The sequence below is a fragment of the Salvia hispanica genome, chromosome 3, assembly GCF_029641045.1.
Source record: "Salvia hispanica isolate PSC_SH4W2 chromosome 3, Shi_PSC_v1, whole genome shotgun sequence".
NCBI lineage: Eukaryota > Viridiplantae > Streptophyta > Magnoliopsida > Lamiales > Lamiaceae > Salvia > Salvia hispanica.
The window spans coordinates 28,952,408-28,967,740 of record NC_142694.1 but is presented as its reverse complement, the minus strand read 5'-3'; the positions used below and the strand labels follow the sequence as shown (position 1 = coordinate 28,967,740).

The window sequence follows — 15,333 nt, the reverse complement described above, 5'->3', positions numbered from 1 at the left end:
AATTCTTTATTTACTCTTGAATTTAGTTAGTGAATCAGCTACCATAATGGATTAATGGTTAACAATTTAAAGGCAACTTCGTCAGTTTGTGTTAATTATAAGCGTGTCCCCTCAAACCAAGGTTGCCAAATTTTCATTTGTAACTTTATTCATTGTTTTTTCTTTTCTTTTTTTTCAAATATTAGAATTATCACTTACTACTTCTAGTATTTATTTGTTTCGTAGTAGTACTAATGATGCTTTGAATTTTTTTATTTTAACTCAAAACATTAAGTACTGCAAATATTCACAATTTAAACATTTTCTATTTTCTACTGCCTGATATAATCATCATGAAGTGTTAATAAATTTGGATCAAATATGAATTCATATTTAATGACGAGTATTAGTTAAATAGCAGTATTTTTAAATTCTACAGTTGTTGGGCTATTGTTTAGAGTAAACACCCATCTACTACTAGTCTACTATGGCGATGAGGCGACGAGAGAGCATAGAAGTCTCTAGAAACACTCCCCCATTTACATATCCAACTCCCTTCTCTAGATGGTGCGATCAATCTATTTTTTTCTCTCCGCGTGATAAAATATTGCTACTATTTGCATAGATGGCTTTCGATATGGATGACGATTTTGAGTTCCCAGCGGCTGGGACCAATGAAATGGAGGCAGCTGACCTTCCAGAGGTAGACCCGATTCTCAAAGTGGGAGAAGAGACACAAATCGGCAGCAACGGTCTGAAGAAGAAGCTCCTCAAAGACGGAGATGGCTGGGAGAATCCCAAATCCGGTGATGATGTCCAAGGTAATACTTTTTTTATTTGGGATGTCATGGTTTCTCTTCATTTGTCGTGTATTTAACGGGGTGTTGTTTAATCTGATGATGCAGTTCATTATGTGGGTACTTTGCTGGATGGGACTAAGTTTGATTCCAGCGTCGACAGTGGCAGTCCATTCATATTTAAGTTAGGCCAAGGTATGCTGGTTTCTGTCTTTTACTATGATCATGCATTTTTTAATCCACATCCAACATGTTATGGATTATGTTCCAATACAATCAATTTTCTTGGTTTTACAGTATATTAGGTTAATTAGGTAATGAGATTATTGTCTGGCTAAACTGTATTTGTTTGCATCATTAACATTAGATTCCAATGTAGGTGAAAAATACTGCTTCGATAACTGGCTGCAAACAACTGATCTTAAGCAGATAGTTCTTGCTCTGCTCAAAGTTCGTACTAATCCTGCTCAATTTGAAATAAGCTATATGTTGAACTCAAAGAGCCACATTATACATAGAAATTGCAGGCAACAAGTGAAAATAATTCCTACGTTTTAATTGATTCAACAGAGTAGCCGTAATTTAAACATTTGAGTAGAAATGTATTTTACTGTGAAGGAGACAAAGGTGAAAAATATATTCCACTTTCATACTACTATATTTGGCACTATGTTATCAGTTTATCCACATTGATTTATTATATATAGAACACTGAATAAGTCCGAGTTTGCATCGTCCGGTGCATCCTTTGACCTATCTTTCGATATATTGTTGGTTTTCTTAGAATCACGATAAATTTAAATTTGAAATCTCTATAAAACTGTAGTGGTTTATGTAAGATATATAATCTGGATGTATAACAGGATTATATAACATCCTTTGATCTGGATGTATTGGATCCTAATGTGGATAATACAAGCCTCGTAGACTGAAAAGTTTTCCATATACCTGCGTATTCATTGCTCAAACATAATAGCTATTTGAAGTTCCAATTTGTCAGATGTAGATCTGAGATTTTACTTAAAAGATTATCCTGGTTTTATCTTGTTTGTCTGAATCCTGTCTGAAAATCTATTTTAAGCTAACCTTACTTTGGATTATATGCTATTTAAGGTAAAATATTGATGATTAACTTCATTGCAAGTTAAAAACATAAGAGCTAATGTCAAAAACTTTATTTTGATTAAGAATATCAATCATTGATTCTCCTCAATATTGATATCATAAACAAGTTTTTTCATTTGCAATTAGATATAATTAGTTTGACATGCCATAGTATTTTCAGTTTTGAAATGAATGATTATGGTTCGACTCTGAACTTCATTATTATCTATCATTTAATGAATGCATGGCAGCCTTGAGATTTGAGAGATTTCTGATCAGAATGGGTCTTTCTTTTTCTTATGCAGGCCAGGTAATAAAAGGATGGGATGAAGGAATTAAGACTATGAAGAAAGGTGAAAAGGCTCTCTTTACCATTCCTCCTGAGCTTGCCTATGGAGAGTCTGGATCCCCTCCAACCATACCTCCCAATGCAACCCTTCAGTTCGAAGTAGAGTTGCTCTCTTGGACGAGTGTTAAAGACATATGCAAGGATGGTGGTATCTTCAAGAAAGTATTGGCTGAAGGAGAGGGCTGGCAGAATCCTAAAGACCTTGATGAAGTATATGGTTTGTGTTCTAAAATATCTATCTCTGCACTAAAGAGTTTTTAATGACATCTGCTCTTTATCTCCTATTCCAGTTAAATATGAAGCCCGGCTTGAAGATGGTACAGTAGTGTCAAAAGAAGATGGGGTGGAATTTACAGTGAAAGACGGTATGTGTTGTTAACTGAACATCCTTACTGTTGTTCTGAGCATGAGCTGTGAAGCAGGATGTATTTATGATATTATATGGGTTATGTGCAGGTTATTTCTGTGATGCCCTTTCCAAAGCTGTGAAGACGATGAAGAAAGGAGAAAAAGCACTGCTGACCGTGAAGCCTCAATGTAAGTGACTTAAAGTTGATAAGGCTATCTTAGAAGAGGCTCAATTAGATTTACACTATATCTGTCTTCAACAGATGGATTCGGAGAAAAGGGAAAAACAGTCAGCAGTGATGAAGGCAATATTCCACCCAATGCGTCTCTTCAAATTAACTTGGAATTGGTGTCCTGGATAACAGTGACTGATATTGCCAAAGACCAGAAAATTCTTAAAAAGATTTTGAAGGAGGGAGAGGGTTACGATTGTCCAAATGATGGTACCACTGTTCACGGTAAGATGTATATCTGCACATAGTAAAAGTCTAGTGTGGTTAGCTTTATTTTATTGATGGCAAACATGAGATGCTGAGTAGGACATAGCTGTACATGAGTGATTTTTGACATTTTTTAAATTAAAAAGCATACTAGTGAATGATATCATGGTGAAGGTTTGATTAATTTAGAAAGAAATGAATATTACTGATCAATAAGTTGTATTTATGTTTATGGCTGACTTTTAAGCACACATGCTGAGAATGTCCCTCATGAATGCCGTAGAGCATTGAACTTTGCCAAATTCATTCTAAGATAAACGACACTGCACATTTGCAATACTTAACATTCTTTATTTCTGTGATTTGGCAGTTAAATTAATTGGAAAGCTTCCTGATGGAACGGTTTTTTTGAGAAAAGGTTACGATGATGAGCCACCATTTGAGTTTAGGGTGGATGAAGGTAATAGCATGCTACAACTCTAGAAGCATTTTCTTTTTCTTTTGGTTTATCAGTGTTGTGATTTTCCTATAAAAATACTACCTCAGACCAAGTAATAGAGGGTCTTGATAGAGCTGTAAAGACAATGAAGAAAGGAGAAGTTTCCCTTGTAATAATACAACCTGAATATGCATTTGGGCAATCGGGCTCTACACAGGAGCTCGCTGTCGTACCCGGAAATTCTGCTGTACATTATGAAGTTGAGATGGTTTCCTTTGTTAAGGTTGGTGATATTATGGAATCTGTACTCTTAATCATTCAGCTTCCCATTGGCTATGTTTTCGGGCATCACATTAGAAAAACATCCCATCTTTGTAGGAAAAGGAATCCTGGGATATGAACAACGAGGAAAAGATTGCAGCTTCAGGGAAGAAAAAGGAGGAGGGAAACATATGGTTCCGAGCAGGAAAATATGAGCGAGCATCTCAGAGATACGAAAAGGTAAGCTCGTGATAAATTGTTTGAAATTAATTTCCATGAATTCTGGCCAAATAATAATCTAACAAGATTGCTATCAGGCTGTGGGGTTTATTGTGTATGACCTCTCTTTCAGTGAGGAAGAGAAGGAACAGGCCAAAGTGCTCAAAGCCTCGTGCAACCTCAACAATGCAGCTTGCAAACTGAAATTGAAGGATTACAAGGAGGCGAAAAATCTATGCAGTGAAGTGCTAGAAGCTGATGCTAACAATGTTAAAGCACTTTATAGGAGGGCACAAGCATATATCAATCTGGTTGAGTTTGAATTGGCCAAAAAGGATATCAAGAAAGCACTTGAGATAGATCCTAACAATAGGTACCCTTCCTTAACCTCTATCCTTCTTTTTTGAAGTTTGGCGTTGACGTAGACGGTAATTGGCAAAGATTTATAATCTCTCTAAAATGATAGGGATGTGAAATTGGGATACAAAACTCTGATGGAGAAAGTGAAGGAATACAACAGGAAAGAAGCACAATTTTATGGCAGTATGATTGCAAAGATGAGCAAGCTGGAGCAAGATACATCTTCTGTAAGTGGAGAAATTTGTGTCATGAGATGACTGTCAGTTGCTTTGCTTTATGGTTTCCAACTTGAATTTGGCTACATTTGCAGGGAGCAGCAGCAAAGCAAGGTCTATCATCATTCACAATAGATAGTAAGGCCTAAATCCAATCATTTCCCATATAAAATTTGTGAATAAATACATCAACTTTGACGATTTTCGCAACAAAACTGACGTGGCATCATATTTTTAGATGCCAATGAAAGCGCCTAAAAATTCCGATGTCACGTCAGATTCCAATTGACGGCATCTTATGATGCCGGTCTCATAATATTGGTGTAACTAGTTGTCCAAATTACTAACAAAATTGAATGGCCAGGATTGTCGGAGAAAGTTAACCAAACAGTGGCTCTGGTGAAGAAGTGTGATCAAAGAGTGATGCTGCTTGGCTTGTCCCTTTTGATGATTCTAGCTGCAGTTGTTGTTCCTGTGTTGTACACAAAAATGTACTATTAAAAGTGCATGGATATGTTGTTTTATATGAATAGGCTAATTTCGAAAGACACTGTTCTTGATATCAATGAATAATCTTATATTGCCATGGAAAAATTGTATTTTTTACAGAGGCACGATTATTACTAATCTATACAACAAAGGTAAGTTTTCGGAGTATTTAGGAAAATAAGTAGAATTTTGGGGAATTTAGGTATATCAATTATAATTTAATTGTAATCATTTTAAAAGAATCGTTACCTGTATTATTTTGTATGAAGCTAAATTATTATATAGATGTAAATTTGAATTCCATAATTGTAGGGATGGAATTATTTTATGGATGTAAATGTAAATTTGAATTCCATAATTGTAGGGATGGAATTTAACTAATTTATTTTGTTTCTCTATAATTAATTCATGACTATGGTGTTAAATTTAATTAATTATTTTGTAATATTAATGAAAAAAATTAAACATGGGACATTATCTCAATATTTTATCGGTAATATGTTGGTACTTCATGAAGCAGTCCAGATTAGTGGAGTGGTGGATGTCATAGATGTCTTCTTGTATATTTTACGATCCTATGCGTAGCAAAGTGTTAGAGAAGACTGCGAATGATGACTTAAATCAGTAATTCATGTTTTTGCAGTTATTCGGGGCCTTAATCGGCGACGGATATGGAGTATATGGCTGGAGATATTGGGAGATTGAGAGCTCAGGATGTTGGGGAAGGAAGTGTGAAAATTAGGTGCGCTTGTGCAGTTGCCCACAAATATGCGTGTGTGTTGTCTCTTGTGTGAGTTTATTGTGGGATTGAGATGAGATATTTAGTGTGGAATTGAAGGAAGCTTAGTGAATTAAAGGAGTTTAAGGAGTAATATTTGAGTTGGTTCGCCAGTAATCATACATTATATCACACACATTGTGTCTGTGTTCTTGATCTGTATTGGAATGGGATATTTAGGTTGAAATTTAAGAAATATTAGTGAATTAAGGGAGTTTTAATAGTAATTGTTGACTTGGTTTGGCCTTAGTCATATGTTATATTTACTATGTTGAATGTACTTATACATATGTGTCTGTGTGAATATGTGTGTGTTTAATGTGAAATTTACGAATAGGAGGTATTTTAAGTAGTGTTCCTTGACTTGGTTCACACACATTCTTGTAATTAAATGTGTGATTAAGTGGAGTGAGTTGGGGATTTTACTATATCACGTGTGATTAAGTGGAGTAAGTGGAAGGTTTTACTATGTCATTTAAATTTGATTTAAACGTTTGATTAGAATTCTAATAAAAATATTTTTGGTCCTTTCATCGAATGTGTGTGGTGTAAATTGTTCGATTGTGTACTTTCATGGGTCTCATCTTATGCTTTGCTATTGATTATTGATTTTGTGTATTGCAAATTGATTTTGTTCCTTATTTTATTGTAGTTTTAGGTGAGGTGGGCGGCTTTAAAGATGATAAACGAGTTATTTTACCTATGAGTTCTGTTGAAGAGTGACGAACTGTGAAGCATTGAAGTTTTTAGTTTATAATGATGAGATTGATTTTAATTTTAAAGTTAATGTAGTGTATAAAGAAGTTTTAAAACTAATGAGTAATTATCTGTTTAATTCTTTATTGTGATAGATTTTTATCTTCCTACTCCATGATTTAATATTTAAACATTATAGTGTGTGATTTGTTTCAAATTTATTATGCTTCAATATTGATTTGTATAGATTTTTTATTTTCATATAACTAAAATTGTTACTCATTGTTTATTGTTAATATTGATTCTAATTTTATTTAATTAATTTAAAACTGAATATCAACGTATTAAAAATATATTGTTTCTTAACTGCCTTCCACTAAATTTCATTGATAAATCGAGTTATTTTGGCATATGTGATTAGGCATTTAACAAGGAGAAGGAGTCGAGCGATTTCGCCGGCGAGCTATTCGACGCACGGAGGAACATCACGCGGGTGTATTAACAAGGGGCAGCTGAGGGAATTCTAGGACCAAGTTGCCGATCTTAAATATAAAATTTCATTAAAATTTTGTGATGGGATTGAGAAATGTATAAAAGTGGTGATTTAATTACCTACTTCCATAGCTTACCATAACTTATGAGATGAATCAAAAATCAATTAAGATTATGAATTGATTGACTAATCATAAAATAGATATAAATAATTTAATTAAAATATCATAATGTTAGTAATAATATGTATGTATATTTTTTTTGCCAAAATCACCTATCAATATATTTGTGTGTTATATTTTTTAATAATTATTTTTATTTTATATATTTATCCTTTCAGATTTCATATAATGATATTTTTATGAATTTATAAAATCATTTTACATTATAAATAAGTTTAAATAAAAGAAAATGGATCATGCATCACACGTGGATGATACTAGTTTCTTATAAAAAAATGCGATCTTCGCTTTGGATTGAGGTAAATGTGTTTTTACTAGTTGATTCAAATGAGTTTCTAAATAGTTACTCCCTCTATTTTGCGAGTCTGTATTCCGTTTTAGGATGCCTTGTTTAAGTGAGTCATTTAATTTTTTAGCAAAATATAATATTTCTTTCGTTCAAAAAAAAAAAATCTCATTGGTGACAATATGAGTATTAAAAGTAAAAAAAATAAAAAGAAAACAGATATTATACCTGCATGATATAAACGCTATATTTAAGCACGACTCTTATTTAGCCAAAGTTATTTTTCATCAAATAAATATAATAGTACTCCCTTTGTCCGCAATAGGTGTCCCATTTTTTTCAGCTCGAGTTTTAATGCTAAAAAAAGTGAATGAAAGAAAATTAATGGAATATGAAACCTGTATACATTAGTTTTAAATGATATGTTAGTGGATTGAGTTAGTGGAATATGTGACCAATTTGCTATTTATAGTAGTAATTTTGAAATGAGACTCTTATTCATGGACGGATAAAAATAGAAAATCGGGACTTCTAGTCGCATACAGATAGTAAGTTTTTAACTAATGCGTGGAAGTTTCGGTAAACTTGGTTATTTACTTTTTCAAAGAAAAATAAATTTGGACTCGGAACTTTTTTAGTTTAGTTATAATTAATACTGCGTAATTAGTAGCTACCATACTAAAAAGTACCATCAACATTAGGGGTGGTTCAGTACGGTATATCATACTATGAGTGTCATACCGTATACCGTACCAAAAGTTACGGTATGACAAAATAACATATCGATACCGTACCGAATTTTTCTGTATATCAGAGTTTGGTATACCGAAAATTCGGTATGGTAGTTTTTGATACCGTTATCATACTGTGTTTTCGCGATACCGAACTGCGGTACGACATACCGTTATACCTGTTATACCAGAAAAAATCTATTATACCCAAAATATTCAAAAAAACAATTCTAGTGTTCAATTACTTCAAAAGGTTGAAAACAATTAAACTTCATCACAATCAAATCTTGTTTATACAGTTATTCTTTTTAAATTTTAGTATAAATATAACATAAATATATGTTTATATGTATAATAATCAATCGGTACCGATATATACCGGTATACGGCGGTATAGGAAATCTAATACCGTTACTGTACCGAATCTTTCTGTATGGTATGATACCGTACCAAAAATTACGTATACCGAAAAATCGATATTTTCGGTACGATAAATCCAGTATTTCGGTATAATTTTCCATCCCTCGACATTTCAAAACTCGTGTGTACATAAACTGTGGAGTAAATATTAAGGGTGAGAGTATAGAAAGGGAATTTTATCTTATCTTAATTCAATTAATAATAGGTCGGGCTCCTACTAATACTATTTCCATCCTACTAATACTATTTCCACATTCAAGCCGCCAAAATTAATATCCAAGAGGCCTAAAATACAGAAGTTTCGTCAAAGTTGACTTAATTTATTACTCCGTTTTAAGTGTTTTTTGAGTGGTAGAAAAGTAACATTAATTTAAGGAAAATGGACGATTTCATTTTTAAATTAGTCAGCCAAATATATTACGTAATAATTAAGTTATCATTACTCATGACGTATATATTATTGTTAACTACAATTAAATAATAGCTATTGAATATTCATATTAAGGGCTTAGATCATCAATCTCTAAATATCAATACGATCAATGAAAAATGTCAATAAAGCCATAGGATTAATTTCAAAAAATATTAATAGGAGTATTAATGTCAATTAACTACATGTTTAGTTATAACTAACTTTTAATAGAAATCTCAAAACTTTAAATTCATATAACATATATCAAATTAAAGATAATTTCATAAGAATTCCAACGATATTCTACATGCATATGTTCCGACGTTAAAATTTTAAAAAAAATTCAAAATTTTTTAATTTTTTCGTACAGCAGAAATGTTAACATACTATATAAAATATGTCAATATAAAACATGTAGAATGTCAATATAAGCAATGAGTTAACATTCTTAAAGCATTGTGTTGACATTCTCAAAGCATTGTGTTGATATTTTCGAAACACTATATTGATATTTTCATCCAAAATCCTAATTTGGATTTTTTTTTTTGTCTTTTTTTATTTTATTAATAAAAATGAAAATTACACGTGGCAAATTGTAGACCATACATTTTCTAAAATCCTATGACTTTAAATTAATTGTAGTTAGCAATTAAATGATGAGTTATCAATTGATCACTCCCCTTGTTACGATACAAGTAATTCTGTATATTAATATACACATATGTAGGGAGTCGTTTAGATGAGCTGTATATGTCGCACAAATAAAATTCATTGTTAGTCTAACAAGATCTAATTAAATTCCATGGATATGATAAAATTGCATTTATTCTTAGGATTCATCCACACTGACTACATAATCTTATATGGGATCCATAATGTTTCATGATGAAAACTTTTTTTTATAGTACTACAAATATATAATTAGTACTGTAGTATATAATAATTCAACTCAATATATTTAAAGTAACACTTACATTAATAGAAACACTGGCCAATATATATTAACATTGAAGAAAAAAATTTAAAAATATAACAATAAATATTGAATGTAAGCAAAGTTATTCTTGTAGGAGTGTTCTTTCATTTTTAGAATCTTTTGTGGAAAAAATCTGGACCATAAAAATCATAGCAATCTTTCGTCATCGAATTTACCAAAAATTCTACTAATATTTATATCAAATTAGAAATACGACATATGTTTATATCATAACATTTTTAGAAGAAATTGAAAAAGTTCTAATTGTAACTAGTAGTCTAAGACTGTGACAACACACAGCGGTGTGATTTTGAAAGTTTGAAATGCTAGAAATGGAAAGAACACAGTAAATTACAAATATTTGAAAAAATCATTAAATTTGCAAAAAAAAGTAAAGCTTAAAATTTAATTGTAGAACTAATAAGTATATTGTAACCTCTAAAATCCAAGTAATTGAATATTTGAATCTAGTAAACACTCAGTTAAAAGTTTTACTAAGCGATTACGTTCTTTCTATTTCTTTTCTATATATGGAAAGTTAAAAAATTATCATATAATAATCTAGAAATTGCAATAGAAAAAAAGAAAAGAAAAGGAGGTTTGTGACGATTTTTCAATATTTACTTGTCATTTCCGAATTTAAGTTGTAAATTATGTGGAGAACTGGAGATTACCATACGGGTTCTGACTTCTGAGGCAATAATGGATATCGGGAATTGGATACCCAATATCCAAATCCGAAATATCGGGTAATTGGATACTCGATACCCGATTTTTCGGGTTTCGGAATCGGGTTCAGGTATAGGATTTTTGGATTATCGGGTATCGGATAATCTGATACCCGATCGGGTATAACCAAATTACCCGAAAAACCTTATTTTTTATATTTTATTTTTTAAATTTAATATAAATGTATTTATTATATTATTTACAAATTAATTAATTAAATGTACTCCCAAAATCCTTCACTCTTAAGTCATATTTTGGATTAATGTATGAATTGAGATGTTTATTATGGATGAATAAGGGGTGTTAAAACTTATGAATTTTTTATTTCTAAAAATTTGTAGTAGTTTTTTTTCTCTTAAATTTGAACTACTCTAAGTTTGTATCAAATTCGAACAACTTTGTATTTTTAAAAGTTTGTAGCTTATTTTCTTAAAAAAATAAAAATAAAATAATCTAAAAATCTTAAATCGGGATTGGATACCCGAGTCGGGTATCCGAAATCATTTTCGGGTCGGGTATCGGGTATTAAATTCTTGAAAATTCGGGAACGGGTACCCAAAATTTTCGGATCGGGTATCCGCGAGTGCCCAATTTGACAGGCGTACATATCTATATCTAGTTCTCCATTAATATCTAACTGCTGATTAATATTTAATAGTAACAAATACTTTACCAAAATTTACATTTAAGAAGCTAAAATAACAATGTAGAGTTTCTCAAAATTCAAATATAGTATATAGCTATTGAAGTTGTTACTAGTAGATTGCATTTCATTGAATGACACTAAGTCAACAAAATAAAAAGACTAAAAGCGTCACAACAACTTAAGAGATCCATTGTCGCAAATTTATGTCACATTATTTGTATTTCATTATTATAATTATACCAAAATAAATTTTTACTTATATAATACAATCTTAATTAATTATATTATAATATGAAATTCTTGTCGTTAGGAATGATCAACCCCAAATAATGATTCTGTAACACAAAAATTATAAATGAAATACAAAACGAACAATAAATTTGACTCGGATTAGTGAATTCTAGGTAATAATTGTAAAATTAGATTATTGTCCCAACACTATTGTTAGTAGCATTTAGTTATTCTTACCTAATTAAATTAAGATAGGTTGGACTTGGATTAGTCTTGTGACTCTTGTTTTCAACAGCCAACTAATTTTGGCCTCGTCATAAATTATCCAATAAAACATGTATCAATTGCTTATAAATAGGCAAGAGAAATATAACTAATATCATCACTTGTGTAATTCTTTTGCAAACTTTACAAAAATGGGTTTCAAAATTAATATTGGTGTTGCCATTTTGAGTGTTATGCTTCTTCTTGTTTTCTCAGATTCGACTCGCATTTCCAACACAATCGATGTCCCACGTAAGCTCTATGTGCATCATTTCTATATGATTTATATGTGCAATTAAATACTTTTTTACCTAAATTTTGAATAGAATAAAGATAAATGTTATATTTCCGCGTTTTTTTAGGTAATGAGGGTAAAGGGAGTAATGAGGCCGCTGTAAATGATTCCAAATGTTTTGGAAAATTACACCATAGAGGTTTTAAACACGGTGAATACGGACTAGGAGGAGGAGGAGGAGGAGGAGGAGGAGGAGGTGGCGGCGGTTACAATGATTATGGTGACGGAGGAGGCAGAGGCGGTGGGGGTGGCTATGGAGAAGGTGGAGGTGGTGGCAATGGCTATGGAGGTGGTTCTGGTAGTGGCTATGGAGGTGGTTCTGGCAACGGAGGTGGTGGTGGTGGTAGTGGCTATGGGGGTAGTTCTGGCAACGGAGGTGGTGGTGGTAGCGGCTATGGAGGTGGTTCTGGCAATGGAGGTGGTGGTGGTAGCGGCTATGGAGGTGGTTCTGGCAATGGAGGCGGTGGTGGTAGCGGCTATGGAGGCGGTGGTGGTTATGGCGGTGGAGATGACTATAATGGTAACAGAGTTGGTTCAGATGTCGTCAATCCATGTAAGCTTCTTTTCTATAACAATAAATATTAATCTGTTCGTTTCATACGGAAAGTCTATTTTCATTTTTATTAGAAATAATAAGTAGATATCACATTTTACATGATTAACCTTTACAATCTATTTTCTTTTACATTTATTAAAACTCTGTACAAAAGTAAAATGGAACTCATAGACTGAGAGCAAGTACAAATATATAGAATGAATAATAGTGTGCACATAAAAATAATTTAATTGGTAATATTGAAATTTTATGGAAAAGTTTGATACTCTTTGTTTACATCACCATTCAAATCAGAAACTCAACATATAATTAAACCTAGGGGTGGGAATACGAATATCGGGTATTGGGTTTACCCGTACTCAACCCGATATCCGCCGGGTATTGGATACCCAATATCCAATTTAATGGGATTGGGTATGAGATTGGATATTGAAATTTAAGATAAATCGGGTATTGGGTAACCCGAATGGGTATTGTATTACCCGAATATCCAATTTATTATTTAAATTTTTTTAAAAATTAGGTTTAGCCGTTTTGGGCTTCAAGAGTTGGACTAATTTATTTATTAATTCCAACTTACTGAGTTAACTTTTTCTAAATTTATATAAATAAGTCAATCTCTCTTACTCTAGGTCACGGTTTCTCCAAACTCTCTCCTCGCATTCATCCTTTGGAATAATTATTTTGACTTTTGAATTATATTATCTGTTGCTTCTACAGTTTAATTAAATGTGTAACTTTTATTATTTTACTTACATATTGCATAACCAATTCCCATAAATATAATCGTATACTTTAAAATAAAAGTGACCATTTTTTTTAGTTTTATAAATGCAACATTAAAAATATTAGTCAATTTAAATATTTCCGTATTATATTAATATATAAAATTTGATTTTTTTATTAGTTATTAACGCATGTAAAGAGTCGGGTATTTGGGTACCCGATACGTCGGATATGGATACCCGAGACGGGTATTGGAATACCCGAAAATATATCGGGTCGAGTTTTGGATAGACATTTAGATTATTTTAGGGTATGGGTACCTGGTTTTTTCGAGTCGGGTATCCACAGATACTCGTATTCCCACCCCAAATTAAACCCCACAAAAACGTGTTCTCCCAAAAAAAAGCTGATTTCTCATTCTAATTTTATCGAACAGCTCATTAATGAACATTTATTACTAAATATAATAGGCCATTTAAATGGAATAGAGGAGTTGTATGATCACACTGGTGCAAATTGCTTGAACAGTACTTTTTTTAAAAGTTTTCAATTTCAAATTGATTTGATGATTATAATAAATTACAAATTAATACACAACTAAATAGGAGTAGCATCAAGTGTGAACACGATCAATTTAGATAACTCTGTTAAAAATTTTATTTTATTTTATCCATTTAAAAGTATTGTAACATTAATACTTCCTCCATTCCATAAAACATTGCATAACCAAGTCCATTAGCGTATATAATTTATGAGAGGAGAAATAACCCAATTTATTAGTACTTTCTTGTAAACAAACGTGCAATATGAGGATAAACGGTAAAAGAATTAATATTTTAATTATGGTATATAAATACATTACCAAACATTTCCATTTAACAACAAAATTCGACTTTCTATATTTAAAAAGAAACAATAAACTTCGAACTTCATCTATATGTAGATTTGTACATCTAAAATAATTCTTAACCAACAAATATTAGGAAAACTATATATAAAAAAAAATACCCTTAAATTGTACACTCTCTTTAAAATTATGATCAATATTGTAAATTACCTAAAGAATTTAGCTATTTTTTTTTTCTCATTTTCAATTTGTTTGTAATTATCAAGTAGTAGTATGATTTATCAAATATAAGTTGTTTTTCAAATATTATTATTCAATCCAAAAAAAAATTTGGTAACTCAATCTAACTATATTTGATCTATGTGAATTTACTCAGCTATAGATACTGAGAAGACAAGTTCCATCGTCAACCAAGAAGGGTACAGAAGCTATGGAGGGAGTGGTCATGGGGGTGGTCATGGGGGTGGCTATGGGGGTGGCCATGGAGGTGGAGGTGGTTATGGGGGTGGCCATGGGGGTGGTGGAGGAGGTGGCTATGGGGGTGGCCATGGGGGTGGTTATGGGGGAGGCCATGGCGGTGGCGGAGGAGGTGGCTATGGCGGTGGCCACGGGGGTGGCTATGGAGGCGGAGGGGGTGGCAAATAAGGGAGGCGATTGCGCTATATATGGGTGCTTATGACAAAACTATCATAAAAGTAGTTGCATATTAAATTTGAAAAAAAATTAGCTTGCATGAAAATTATGAATAATGTGGACATACATTAGTTGTTCCTTCTTTGTGAATTTCACTTCTTGTATGTGTATACATATATATATGGCATATTCTAAGTATGAAATGAGTTTAAGTATACTGTTTATATTGGGTTCAAACGCATGACACACACACTCAGATGGCACGAATCGTCGACCTATTAGATGGAGGGAAAATATTTTACCAAGTGAGCTACACCGAGTTTAACCATGATTACTTAACTATCTTACCGTTATCCCTACCAAACATGCACTTAGTATATACATTAAACAACAAATGGGTGAATATCTTCGCAACACATGTTCAAAGCATCAC

The 15,333-nt window shown here is 32.1% G+C and overlaps 2 protein-coding genes across 2 annotated transcripts; both read left to right on the top strand.

Moving 5' to 3' along the window:
* The first annotated feature begins 435 nt into the window (after positions 1-435).
* Positions 436-5,119, top strand: LOC125215337 (peptidyl-prolyl cis-trans isomerase FKBP62-like). The gene is made up of 13 exons (XM_048116724.2): positions 436-800; positions 885-971; positions 2,186-2,446; positions 2,520-2,594; positions 2,686-2,766; positions 2,841-3,035; positions 3,388-3,477; positions 3,564-3,739; positions 3,835-3,957; positions 4,035-4,309; positions 4,403-4,523; positions 4,607-4,649; positions 4,876-5,119. Exons 1-13 carry the CDS (start codon positions 605-607, stop codon positions 5,010-5,012), a joined length of 1,860 nt encoding a protein of 619 aa, XP_047972681.1. The 5' UTR covers positions 436-604; the 3' UTR covers positions 5,013-5,119.
* A 6,822-nt stretch (positions 5,120-11,941) lies between these two features.
* Positions 11,942-15,124, top strand: LOC125212954 (uncharacterized). The gene is made up of 3 exons (XM_089067172.1): positions 11,942-12,095; positions 12,206-12,691; positions 14,644-15,124. Exons 1-3 carry the CDS (start codon positions 11,996-11,998, stop codon positions 14,910-14,912), a joined length of 855 nt encoding a protein of 284 aa, XP_088923298.1. The 5' UTR covers positions 11,942-11,995; the 3' UTR covers positions 14,913-15,124.
* Positions 15,125-15,333: the final 209 nt, after the last annotated feature.